This window comes from Aethalodelphis obliquidens, unplaced genomic scaffold (assembly GCF_003676395.1).
Source record: "Aethalodelphis obliquidens isolate GAN/ISIS:26980383/991018 unplaced genomic scaffold, ASM367639v1 scaffold7, whole genome shotgun sequence".
In the NCBI taxonomy this organism is placed as follows: Eukaryota; Metazoa; Chordata; class Mammalia; order Artiodactyla; family Delphinidae; genus Aethalodelphis; species Aethalodelphis obliquidens.
Window position 1 is genome coordinate 19,799,606 of NW_020837951.1, and position 13,736 is coordinate 19,813,341.

At 54.7% G+C, this 13,736-nt stretch overlaps 1 protein-coding gene across 19 annotated transcripts in view; it reads right to left on the reverse strand.

The window, feature by feature from the left end:
• The window catches only part of ZNF618 (zinc finger protein 618), a 184,103-nt gene that overhangs the window by 43,829 nt on the left and 126,538 nt on the right, over positions 1–13,736 (reverse strand). For 17 of the 19 annotated variants that reach the window (XM_027105126.1, XM_027105125.1, XM_027105122.1 and 14 more), the window contains exons 4-8: positions 9,402–9,479; positions 8,718–8,756; positions 3,796–3,885; positions 2,874–2,909; positions 2,705–2,782 (exon numbers count right to left, since the gene is read on the reverse strand). In XM_027105126.1, coding sequence (XP_026960927.1) covers positions 2,705–2,782; positions 2,874–2,909; positions 3,796–3,885; positions 8,718–8,756; positions 9,402–9,479 — 321 coding nt within the window. The remainder of the gene's footprint in view (positions 1–2,704; positions 2,783–2,873; positions 2,910–3,795; positions 3,886–8,717; positions 8,757–9,401; positions 9,480–13,736) is intronic. The other 2 variants (XM_027105114.1, XM_027105108.1) reach the window with 1 other exon arrangement.

Genomic DNA, 13,736 nt, shown 5'->3' on the forward strand with positions numbered 1-13,736 from the left:
GGACTAGTCCCTCCACAGTGCACTGTACCCCTACTGGCTCCCCTTATTCTGTGCCTCATCACTATCAGGGTTCTGTGGCACTGGCCAGCTTACAAAAAGTGGCAGAAGCCCAAGAAGCAGGATTCTGATCTCACAAGGCAGCTGCTGAGTGGTAACAAGGAACAGCCTCATACTCTTATAGACATCTCAGTTCCATGGCGTCAAGCTGGGAGCCAAACTCGGTCAGTTTTCTCAATGCAATTCCCTACTCCATATAATTTGTGATAATTCCTCCTGGGTCCTAGCACCGGCTGGCTGTCAGACGTAGTTACTGATATAGAGAACAAGTTTCATCTTGCTCTGTACCTTTCTGGATAATTAATAGGTACCACTTGTTTAATGCTTTCCATGTAAATGTCAAGGACTATACTAATTCCTTTACGAATATAATCTCATCTAATCTCCATGAGATCCTGAGAGGTGAGTTTTACTGTCATTACTGTGATTAAAGAGATTACAAAACTTGCAGGACGTCATACAGGCATTAAGTATAGAGCTGGGGTTCATCTTTGGGATGGCTCTAAAGCTCTCGCTCTTGACTATCTCTCAGCAACATCGCTCATTCGTTAAGCCCTAAATACGAGCCGGGTGCTGGGCTAGACACTTGACACAGGCATCCTCCAACAGCCCTGAAGAACAGATAGATGTTCTTATTCCCAATTTATACAAGAATCAAAGGACACTCAGTGGGGGTAAGTAGCTAGTAAATTGGTGATGTCAGCATTCAAACCTGGGCTTGTCTGATTCTATAGCCTATGTTGTCTGTATTCTATTTTGATAATTATGATACTACAGATGGAAGGGGTGGTGCTATGCTGGGACTGCTGGCAGACAGCACTGAAGCAGGAGGGGGGCAGTTTCACAGATCCCAATGTCCCTGTCCTGCACTGGTCTATGAACGTCCATCATGGAACATGTCTGATTCACATCTGGGTTCTCCCACAGTCTAACTTCTGGCAGTCTTACTATTAAGGATTTCATCATTTTCTTCACTTCAAGATTGTTATTTTTTTGTTTTAAAGATTTTTTTTGTTTTGATGTGGACCATTTTTAAAGTCTTTATTGAATTTGTTACAGTATTGCTTCGGTTTTATGTTTTGGTTTTTTGGGTCTGAGGCATGTGAGATCTTAGTTTCCTGACCAGGGATCGAACCCACACCCCCTGCATTGGAAGGTGAAGTCTTAACCACTGCACCGCCAGGCAAGTCTCCACTTCAAGATTATTTTAATGTTACTGTTTATTGAATGTTTACCATTACATATGACAAGTGCTGTCATACAGACATTATTTTTACATCGTATTTACAGACATTATCACATCTCCAGTTTCCTGAGTGCTTTAAGAGGTAAAGAAAAGGAGAGAATCATCTCCTACGAGGAAGGAGGAAGAACACTCAGGGGCCCATCCAATGCCTTCCAGGGGCCGGGACCAAGTCCCGCCCTCTGAGGCTTGTCTCTGGCTTCACTGTTCCAGCTCCCTTGACTCTCCTTCCCTAAACTTCCTCATCCATTCAATCTATGTTTGTGTGTGTATTTTCACAAGCTGCCTTAATCCTTACTGCAACAGGTAGAGCCAATAAAGGTCTCTTCTTGCTGGGTAGTAAGAGAGGCACGGAGGAAGAATAGAGAGGAAGAGGCAAGCATGCAACTTCCTGAAGGGCTGGACCAGTCTCACTTGCGAGAACCAACCTCCACCCCGACCCAAATCCACTCCCCCTGCGGCAGCCAAAATGTCTTCCTAAAACACAAACCTGATCGAGTCCCTCCTCCACTGAGTAAACTCCGGCTCATTCCCCTCAGGATGAAATCTAACTGCCTTCTTCTGGTTTTCAAGGCTCTCTAAGACCTGAACTCAGAATCGATTTGCCTTTCAGTTCCTGGAGCAAGTGCAGCTCTGCTGCCTTCATGTGGGATACAGGGGCTCATCCCTACCCTCATCCCCATGCAGAAGCCTCATGGATTCCCAAGGCTGGTCAGTTGCCTCCCAGCCCCACTGCTCCCTGGGCTTCTATGTTGTAACTACCTGCTTACTGACCTGCTGCCCCCTCCCTGTGTGAACTACCCGAGGCAGGGCCACATCTGTCTTGCTCACTGCTGTGTTCCCACAATACTCAATACCAGTGCGTTGCGAATAGGCAGGTCAAGTGCGTGGCTCCTACTCTCAGGGGTTTACCGGGATGAGGATGGAGCGTCTGCATGTAGCTCCCCCGGAGAGCTTCATTTGCTGATAAACCCCTTCTGACAACAGTAACGACAGTATTTTCCGAGCACCTACTATGTACCAGGCACTGTGCTAATTAAGAGGTGATTTATATCCATGATCTCATTTAATCCCCCAACAAACCTGCGGGGAAGTGTCACCCTTACTCCACAGGTGAGGAGCCAAGGCTCAGGACGGCTAACACTGGGCGCCAAGCCTGTGCTACCTTCACTGCCCTGACCTGGACCCTGTGCTGTCCTGCTGCTTCTCAAAAGCAAGTCCTAAGAGTGACTGACCCATTTGACAGGTGGGCAAAGTGAGGTACAAGGAGGCCAGTGCCTCGCTGGCCAGAGCTGCAGGATTAGCAACGCTGCCCCCTTCCAGTGGTGGGACTCGCCCTGCCGCCCTCAGCCACCCCCACCTGTCTCCCCACCCAGCCCCGGCCCCAGAGAGAGGCCTGCATACTTGGCCCGATTTTCTGGAATGGTTCCGGGGGCTCCTCCTTCACCTCGTCAGTGGCCACGACACCTTGGTCGAAGGGGTCTGTGGGAGAACACACGGCCCTTAGTGCCCTGGTAACCAGGTCTCAGAGCCCAGGTTGGGACAGGGAGGTGGGCAGCCACCGAGGACTTACCTGCCCGATTCTCAGGGGCCCCTTCCACACTAAACACTGCGCCCGGGCGGGAGGCGGCAGCCGCAGAAGGAAAGAAGCAAACAGGAACCCTGTTAGTCCCTGCCCATAGCTGCCTCTGCCCAGTGCTCCCAGCCTCTGCCCCAGCGAGCTTGCCTTTGGGGCCCAGGACAGCTGCCTCAGCCACTGCGGCTGCCCAGGAAACCAAGGGCCACAGGAGGGCACATCCCTCTATTCCTCGAGGGCCCATCCCCGGGCAGGAAGACGCTTTCAGGCTGGCCTGTTTCTGGATCACCGCCAGACGCTCGAGGGACCAGGGCAGGAGAAAAAAAGGAAGAGATGGGCGCGTGGGTAAAGAAAAAGGAGGTGAGAGGAAGGATGGACCAGAGGCGACAGGTGGTGAGACCCGGCTGTCACAGCCTGACACGGGCTTGGGGTGTGGGGCCAGAGAGGGAACCCTCCAGAGGCTTTTCCAGTCCAAGACCCTATTTCTAGGATTCTTAAGATTCCAAAACTAAATTACCTAAATTTATCGTTCTAATTTCTAACTGTATAATCTAAGATGCTAAAATATCATCGATTTAAAAAATTGGTTTAATTTCACCAGAGCGTGGGAATACTCAACATGAAATCATAAAATAAATCAGTATAAAATTGTTGATATCCGACTGATTTTGACCCTCAAAAACGGCAATTTCACTTGGGTTACCCTCATCAGAAAGACATATGGAATATGATGGGGACCTTCTCTAGCCCAGAACCCTCGGAGGTTCATCACTCCACTCGTGGCCTGCCTGCTGCCCGACCTTCCCTGGGTAGGAAGTGGGAGGGGAAGCTGTGGGTGGGCCCTGGGCCCCATAAGCAGTCCTGGAGGGGGGGTCTCTTTGCGGGACTCCGCTCCTGAGGAGTGAGGGGCCTGACTCACCATCCACTGCGTGCAGGTCTCGGTGCTCCTGGAAACAGCTGTAGTATTTGTACTTCTTCCCGCAGATGTCACACGTGTACCTGAAGTTGTCTGCGGAGGATGGAAAGACACGTGGTTACCAGGGCTTCAGTCACTTGGGGCTGGGGGAGGTGGTATGGGCCAGACTGGGCCCACCTGGTGACTCCATGGAGAATAGTTCCTGGGGTGTTAGGAGTCTTGGACACAAGGAGACCGGGGAGCCTTGAAGTGATTTTCAAAGGCACTTCCAATCCTACCCCATGTGAGCTGAGCCCCTAAGGGCCCAGTTCATGACTTCCTTCGTTATGTGAGAATAACAATCACTGCGGCTACAGCTTCCTGGGTGTTGGCTGTACTGTCAGGGGCCAGGCCAGGAGCTTCCCCAGCACTCCCTCCATTCGGCCTTGCAATCGAGGGAGGAGGTAATAACCCATTTAACACTTGAGTCTACTGAGGGACAGAAGGGACCTGCTGCCAGCCCTACAGCAAGGGGGGCCTGGGTGAGGCCCATCACGATGGTTCTGAATGACCCTGGTTACTGGCGTTCCTGTCCTGTGCAATGTCTCGGCCGGACCCGCTGACTCGCTTCTAACAGAGACAATGCAGTAAGGTGAGGAGCAAAAGAGGGCCAGGAGGCTGGTACCCCAGCCCAGGAGCGGAGAGTGATTCATCTGGACAGAGAAGGACCACGTGCCCTGACTCAGCCACGGCTTAGAGTTAAGTGATGTCACCGGAAGACTACGACTTTGGCCTTGCTCACACCGTCTCGCTCTTGCTAGCTGCCGTGCTGCAGGCTGCCTCACATAGAGACCCACTTGGCAGCCTCTGGTGAACAGCCAGTGGGGAACTGAGGCCCTCAGCCCAACAGCTTGGGAAGGATGGCTCCTGCTGACAAACACGGGAGTACGTACAGAGGCGGTCCCTTCCCCGGCTGAGCTGTGAGATAAGACCACAGCCCCGGCCTTGACGGCAGCCTCGTGAGAGACCCAGAGCCAGAGGACCAGGTGAAGCCATGGGGAAGTGTGTGACACAGCAATAAACAATGACAGGGCCTGTGTTTGGATGACCCCCTAGGCCTCTCCAGAGTCTGAGGCTGGACTCGTACAGGACAGTGCCTTTGCCACGTCGGCAGCCCCTCCAACGTTTGGACTAGCAAAGACCTTGTGTGTTTGCTCCTTGGGCCGATCTAGGGATGGCTCGTCCACCCCAGCTTCCCGAGGATGCCCAGCACAGGGAGGTTGGGCAGCTTGCTCAAGGCTGTAGAGTGGGGCAGGGAATAGCCAGGATCCAGCTTCTCACTTAACTCTAAGCCACAGCTGAGTCAGGGCACATGGTCCTTCTCTGTCCGGATGAATCACTCTCCACTCCTGGGCTGGGGTACCAGCCTCCTGGCCCGTCTTTTGCTCCTTAGCACCCAAACACAGGATGTGATGTGACTGCCCCATCCCAAGGTTGCAGTGCCAGGCGATTCTGTGGGAGGGTTTCTGGCCCCCGCTTAGCTGAACTCAGGAACACAGATGGCATTAGCCAGCTCCCCGCCTCTGCCTCCACCTTTTCCATGGCACCTGCAGTCCCTGGACATGCCTGGAAGATGCAGGGCCACAGAGACGACCTGGTCTCCAGGCGAGGTACACACAGACATTCTGAGGGTGTGGGGACCAGGAAGGGTTCAGGCGTCCACCATCCTACCAGGCCCTCCCATCTCCATGCCCCTGCCCCGACCCACCACGGAGTGGCAGGGTAGAGGTGGTGGGACGTGGGGAGGAGACTCTTGGTCCCGGCCTGCCTCACCCAGACTGCCAGCAAGTGACAACCCCACCTCGGGATTCAGCATCTCCATTTCCCCCCTAGTTTGGGGAGGGGGCGTGGTGGTAGATGAGCTGATTCCCAGGGCCTTTCCCAGGCTGGCAGTTCCAGGATTCCAAGCCTGGCACAGGCTTCGATCCTTCCCCATGGCCAGCAATCCAACACAGGCAACAACCTACCCCATCATGTCCCATCTGGACCGTAATCCTTCTCAGAGCTGAATACCCGGGGAACAGAGGTGGAGAAGTCAAGCCCAACTGGGGTCTGCTGGTTCCAGATGGGGTCCTGCCCCGTGAGTCCTCTCCCATACTGGTCAGCGCTGGTCACCCCGCAGTCGCCCACCCCACGTGTCTCATCTCTGCTAACGCTGCCTCTCCTACCAGCTGGGCCATGTACGTCCGCCACCTCCAATAAAAGGTGAACCCCCAGCTTTCTGCCACTGAGAAGTGCCCCACCCTGCTCTGTCGAATCCCACGCCACATCCTGATCTATGTCTCCTCGACGTGGACAGGACCACGTGCCCGGGCCCTCCTAAGGCAGGAGCGAATTAGGACAAGAGAGTTATCCCCAAAGGAAGAAAGGCAAAATGATTTTTTGGTCAGTGAAACCACATCTTCAGAACCCCAAGAGAGTTCAGGGACTCCAGGAATCTCTGGGGAGGCAGGCTCTGGAGGCAGGCTGCCCAAGTTCAAACTCAACTCCACCACTTACAGGTGCCATTAACGTCGGGCACGTGCACTAAACTCTCTGCTCCTCGATTTTCTCAACTGTAAAACAGGACTGATATGTTCCTTCATCTCCCAGAATTGTGATAAAGAATAAGTGAGCACAACACCTAACATACGATAAATACTTCATAAATGTTACCTAATATTATTGTTAAACAAAGGCAAGAGAGCTCGATGCGGAGTTGATCTTCTATGTTCGTAGTTGAGAGATGGGTAACTGGGTATATGCCTCTATGTATGACTGTACTATTTTTCTAACAAATAAACGAAAGATTCCTGGACTAGAAGGTGTGAGACTTGGTTTCTATGCCCACCTCCACCCCTAAGAAGCTGCATGACTTCTCTCTGGAACTCTCTCTGGAACTCAGTATCCTCATCTGACATTCTCCACAGGACTCCACGGCCAGGTCTTGTCGCAAGGCTGGGGTGTGAGAAGGCCAGGCTGTCTGAGCAGGCGCTGCTGGCCCAGGGCAGGGCGGGGGGGGCAGGACGGAACACAGAGTCCAGCAAAGCACACTGGCCGTGGGGAGTGAAGTCCGCAGAGAGGAAGGACTAAAAATACCCCCAGTCACGAAGTCCTCCACAACTAGTGAAACTCCGGGAACAGCGGAAGCCAGATGGAGCATAACGGATCATTGAGGGGCTGCTGGAGAGGCCAGGGGCTCAGAATAGCCAAAGAAGGAAAGATAAATAGGGAAGTTCCTTAACTGTGCGGCTGACCACAGGCGGGCGATGGGAGCCGGAAGAGAAGGGAGCTATTGAGGGAGAAGGAGCCCGGGGCCAGGCAGGGGCAGCGTGGGGCTTGGGGAGGCGGCATAGGACCCTGAATTCCTCCTGCCGAGGACCCTGGGGCAGGTGCCTGGCCAACCTGAGGCTCAGATTGTCCAGAAAACGGAGGGGTAGCCTCAGCCCTGCAGGCCTTTCACGTGGTGTAAGAATCCGAAGAGAGAGTGGATGCGAAAGTGCCTTAGAAGAAATGCTGTTAGGACCCAATTGCAGCTAAGGCCCTGCCTCCTCAAACTACTCGGTTTTGGATTTTTAAGGGGGGTGGCAGGGGGTGGCTTGTGTTTATTTATTATTTTAAGAAACTTTTCATGGTGGTATACCAAACATGCAGAACAGGGGTGGCCAAACTATGGCCTGCCCACCGTCTGTTTTGATAAGGAATCCATTTCCACACCGTCTCTGGCTGTGTTCGTGCTCCATGGCAGAGCTGCACAGCCACGATGGAGATAACCTAGGCTGCAGAGTCTAAAATATTTTCTATCTGGTCCCCTATCAAAAAATATGCCGACCACTGATGGAGAAAAATGTACAAATCCTAAACGTTCAGCTCGTTACATTTTTGAAAACCGAAAACACCTGTAACCAGTGCCCAACTCAAATCACAGAACCCAGAAACCCCCTCCCAAGGGTAACCACGACGCTGACTTCTTGCAGCGTGAATTAGTTTCCCCTGTTCTTGGACTTTCTATACGCAGATCTTAGGGGAAGCACTCTTTGTGCCGGGCTCCTTTTCCTAACGTTCTGTTTGCGGGTAACCCACGGTGCTGTGTGTAGCTGTCCGCCTTTCCCTCTCACTGCTGTACTGTAGTCCTTTGTGGGACACACCACGACTCACTTCTCTATTCAACTAGCGCTAGGCACTTGGGTGGCTTCCAGTTTGAAGCCGTTACGAGTAGTGCTAAGAACACCCTGATTCCCATCTTTGGGTGGATGTGCGCACACACGCACCTGGGAGGGGAACTGCTGGGTTCCGGGGCTCAGTCAGGTTTGTTGTGCCAGCTGCCTACCAGCCCTGTGGGTTTAGATCTGGAGACAAGGCAAGCAGGGGCCACACGTAGCCAAGCAGAACAGTATCCCCAGATGCCGAGGCCCTGCACATGCCAAGCGGCGGGATGCCGCACCCCAGGGTGCGTGCCCATGCATTTCCCCAACATCAGCTACGGAGCCCCTGACCCATGAGTGGGAGTCAAAAGAACATAGGAAATGGTGTATACCCTGGACCCCTCTTGGGGATACACGTGCCTATTTTGCCGGTGAAGGGCCCTGAAAAGTCTACAGCAAAGAAACATGTTCAACTTAGCAGAACTCAAGGCTTCCCCAGGTTATCTGGCCACAGAAGCCTTTACTGACAGAAAGCCTGTTAACTTCCCCCAGCATGCCTAGCCACGGAGCACACTTTGGGAAAGGCTGCTCTGAGGTGCTGTGTCCAAAGCCAAAGCCTGCATCACAGCAACAGGCCTCCCAGAAGCCGCCTGGGGTGGGGGTGATGGGTTGAGAGCATCACCCCCGGCCCTGGCTCTCCCTTCTCCTCCCACCCCTGGCCCTCTCAGCCCGCACAGTCCAAGAGGAGGGAAAAATACTCACTGCCTTGGGAGGCTCCCTCCCCTGAGGTGGCTTCTGTGTCTGTGAGAGAGAGAGAAGAAGGAGGTGAGCAGAGTGGACCAATGGAAGGGCCAGCACCAAAAGAGAGAGAAGCTGGGCAGGCGGAGGCCAGGAGAAGCCGCTACCGCGTGCCCAGGGATGCTCTCTTCCCACTCAGGATGCGGGCACAAAGCCTTCCCCGTGTTCTCTGCTGTCTGTCAGGCCCTGAGCCGGTGCCCTTCCTCCCTGCCTGCCAGGGTCAGGCTCAGGGAGGGGCAGGCACCATCCCTCCTGTCCCCGTAGCTTCAGCACCCTCATCTTCAGAATGGAGACAGCACCCCGCCCCACTCCCTGGGCTGTCATGAGCAGCACATGAGATGACACACGAGCACCTTCCCTGCAAGGACCGCTGACAGTGAACAGCACTGAAGCACCTTGGGAGGAAGCGGGCCTGTGCGGGGCAGACAGGGGGCACTGGTGGCATATCCTGCTGTACCCCACCCCACCCCCATCCCTGGGTGCTCTCCCAAGTTAAGGAGGCCTCTCCTCTCCTCTTCGGGTCCCACTCCTACTGCAGAAAGAGCTCTGAGGGCCTCTGGGGTCACCCTGGAGGGGCCCAGGTGGAAAAACAGGCAGAGGATGGGGAGGTGCGGCCCCTCAGCTCTGCCCCAGGGACATGCCACTCACCTCGGTGTGCCCGTACGTGGGTCTGGAAACAGTTGTAATATTTATACTTCTTGCCACAGATTCCACACTCGTAGGAACCTAGAAAACAGGAAAGGAAGGGACCGGTCAGCCAGCATCCAACGTGCGCAACCACGAGGCCCCGGGACCCCTGGTGATGCCTCCAGGTAATGCTAACTCTGTGCCAATGGGCTATCGTGTCTCCCACGAGCAAAGAGGCAGCAAGGACCAGCAAAGACAGCACTGAGCTGGAGGTCAGGAGGCTGGGGTCTATTTCAGGCTTTTGTCTCTATTTTCTGAGTGACCTTGGGAGAGTCACTTCCCGCCTCTGGGCCTCAGCTTCCAAATCTAAGACAGAGAGGGTAACTTCTTAGGTAACTCACAGTTATTCCTTGAAAGGAAAAAGGAGATGAATGTAAAAGAATTTCAGGATAAGGAATAAATTGCATCCATGTAAGGAAATCATCACTTAGATGCAACAGAATAATTTCTAGCTACTGCTCTCCCCACCAGGATGGACAGAGGTTAAGAGCACAGGCTTTAAACCATGTATCTGGGTTCTGCCACTTACCAGCAGCATGACCTTGGTAATTTCCTTAAACACACTAAGTCTCAGTCTGCTCATCTGCAAAATGGGGCTAAAAGTACCTACCTCACAGAGTTCGCCCTACGCCCCATCAGGAAGTGCCCAGCTCTACTACAGATGTGTCTGACAAGGAGAGGGCCTCTCTTGTCTGTTGAGGTGCCGTCTTGATCCCTCAGACGTGCAGAGATCAACATGGTATGAATGTCTGACTCCAGCCCTCTGCCAGGCCCTTCTCCCAGAGGCAGGTAGACTGAAATGGCTGAGTTCCCAGCAGGTATTTCAGATAAGTCAAAGGCAGGGCCCACCCATGCAGATCCTAGGGCAAAGGCCCATGGCAGGAAGGCAAGCAGAGCCCATCAGACCCAGACTGGCAGGGGTCCCAGGAGGTAGAGGCCCTGCCCATCCCTCACACAGGCCTGCCACCACCTGGGCCCAGGCCCCATCCCTAACAGAACGACCTGGGAGCTTGCACACACACAGAGTCCCTGACCCCACCCCAGGCTAACAGTACCAGAATGGCTAGGGCCAGGGGCCTAGGAAGCTGCCTTTTCCCACAGCATCCACAGAAGATTCTGGTGCCCAGCAACCAGGCGTGGGAATCACTGGTTTGAAGTCAGGCAGCCCTAGGATGGAGTCTCAGCTAAACCATTTACTGGCCGGGCCTCAGTCTCCTTATTGGAAAACTGTGGCTAACTTAAGAGCATCTATGTGAAGACTGGATGAAGCATGAGTAGTATTCCTACCACGAGCACGGACAGTCGGTGAGTGGGACCATCATCAACTCCCACTGCCTGCGGTCTCCGACCTCGGGCCAGAGGCCCGGCTACTGGGTGTGAACTCCAAGTATCAGGTTAAGTCAGAAGAGCACTGGGCTCGGAGCCTGACCATGAGCTCAGCTCTGCCAGCCCCCAGCTGTTTGATCGCAGGAACATTCCTTTTCCGGTCCGAGCCTCAGCTTCCTCACCTGTAAAACAGGACTATGATACCTGCATCTCATGACCAAGATCAGGATGACTGAGCTACAACCTGCGAGTCAGCGGCCCCCAGGGGGCAGCGCCACTTTGCTACTGTGGGTCACTCAAGGGAACGCTGTCCTGCAAACCAGCATGGAATTTAGCAGCCTGTTATTCAGTGGTTTTATATGTGTTACCCTTGTCTTACTGGGAAAAATATAAACCCACGGAGGGCAAAGATCAGAGTGTATATTTCCCTGTCTTCAGTCCCGTGACTAGCACACAGCAGGGGCTCAGTAAATTCACGGAGTCCTGCTGTTCTACTCATCTGTCACTGAGTAATAAAGACCTGGACTCCCTCCCTATGCCTCCAACCCACGCTTCAACGGTTTCTGCTAATTCTTCTCCTTCAACCGATCGGGAATTTATTGAGCGTCTTCACATGCCCGGCACCGAGGCCCCAACCATAAGCAAGACGCGATCGCTGCCCTCCGTCTGATGGGAAGCAGACAGCCCACCAGGCGAGAGGATGTGCAGACTGGCTGTGCTACGATGGCCAAGTGCAGGACCTGGTGGGCACAGTGCGGGACCCTGACACGGCTATAGCAAGGGGCCGCAGTCAGGGGCCTTGAGCAGGAGAAGGGAAAGACGGGGGGACGTGTAGGGGCAGGCAGCCCAGGGAAGGGGGAGTCTCTCCCCAAAGGACCGAGGCCACAGTCTGTGATGGGGAAGACTTGTTTAGACTTGATGCACTTCTGATGAGGTCTCTAAGCCCCAGCTCTACCCCTCTCTGCCACTAGGCCTGGGCCTCAGTTTCTCCAACTGCCCTCAGTACCCAAGGTCTTTCCCCAAACCATACAGTAAGTGTAGGCTGATGGACAGAGCCTGCAGGCTGCGATGTCCCCGACTCACCCACCCAGTTGACACTGTTCATAAGCAGGTGTCCCACTGGCTTCTCCCTCAATCCACAGACAGCCAAGGGTCCATGCAGCCTTGCTCACAGGCCTCAACCCATTCAGAGAATCACAGGGGCACAGTTCGCCAGCTTCGGGCCCTCTCCTGGCCCCAGGGCAGAGCAGACCCCTTGCCTGGCACAGAGTCTCAGGACAGAGCAGTGTGTGTTGGCAGGAGGGACACCTGAGTTCAAGGTCCTGCCTCTCCCGCACTCACCCTAAGACCCCAGGCTGCAGGTGCTCCGTCTGCAGAAGGGGCTGGATGGGCAGGGAGGCTGGTGCGTGGGGAGAGTGCAACAGAGTGGCAGCCCCACAGCGCAGCTGTGTCAGCAAGCCTGGGTTCAAATCCCGGCTCACCACATACCAGCCTGGGGCCCTGGACAAGTCATGGAAACACCCACACCTCAGGCTTCCTCTCTGTAAAATGGACACAGTAAAATGCTACCCACCTCATTGGCGGGGGGTGGGGAGGAAGGGGGGGCGAGCAATAATATGAGCAGTAATACTGTGGCCACTAAGCACAGTTCCTAGTACAAGGCAAGCACTCGGTAAAGGAGAGCTGCTGTTACTGTCAGCTTTCCCCAAAGTGCGCTGGGACCCAACTTCCTGAATGCATCCCAGGGAGAGGAGCCTGTGACCAAGCAAGGGGGAGGCACGGCCCATCGGGGGAGGCACCATGCACGGGAGCTGCGCCCGCTGGGAGAGGTCCTGCAGTAACGGAACCCAGCGGACTGTTAACCCCAGGTCTCCCAACAAATTTGGCCACGGAACTCCTTGCTCCCCTTGGCTTGTTTCAGAGCTGCAGCCCATAGCAAGTGCTGCTGAAAAGGTCCCGACGTTCCCGGCTTCCAGATTCCTACGTGCTCTACCATCCCTCCAGCAGCACGTCTTCCCGGGCCCCGGGCAGGCTCAGATTTGCTGACCGGTGGCAGTGATGGGTGGAACAGGTGGCTCCCTGTGTCCCTGCAGAGGCTAGCAGGCCCTGGATACTCAGGGGTCTGCAGCTGACGGCTGCACTCAGCCACGCCCCCGCCCTCATGCTGGCCCCCTATCGGTCCTCCTGCCCTTCAGCCATCATGTACCAGATGCATATCTCAACGCTTGGGCCCTGAATACGGTTCGCACAGATTCACCGTGAGGGCTGCCTTCCGGCGCTCTTCCATCTGAACTAGTAAGAAATCAGAAAGAGCCCTTAAAGATGGGGCCCAGTGAGGAGGGCTCTGAGTCTAGGGCTGGCCAGTCTCCTGACCTCTCAGTGCCTCAGTCTCCCCATCCACACACGAGAAGGTTGGACAAGACCACGCCGTCTACTTTTTCACTGAAGAGCTTGTGCTGGCGAAGGGGCAGCCACACTTCCCCAGGGGAGGCTGGGCTATGGCAGAACAGCAGCCGCAGGCCCAGATCCCCCTGCAGTTTTATGTTTCCTCTGTCCTGATTCATAACATGGATGTAACATAAAGTTACCCATCCCGTGGTTATAACCTAACATTTCTCCCCGTAATCCTTCCAGCAAAATGACCCTCCAGGGAGGATGTACCCCACGTGTGCTGTGGCCTTGTGTCCCCCTGGCCCACGGCCACCGTGTACCCCAGGTTGGTGCAGTGGGTGCTGGAGGGACCTCACCGACGGAGACTCTCCGCTCAGAAGGTCCCCCTCCCCGCTGCCTGACTCCCTGCCCCGCCCGCTTCTTCACTCCACCACGTTCCCGGCTACCCTCCTGTCCTTTGTCTCCATCTCTCCCAGCCTCCTAAGTGCAGGCGCTGCAACTCATTTCACTTGCGCCTCTCCAACGTCTCTGCACAGGCTGGCCTCTGACCCCACCGCACCCCACTGCACGGTGCGGAAG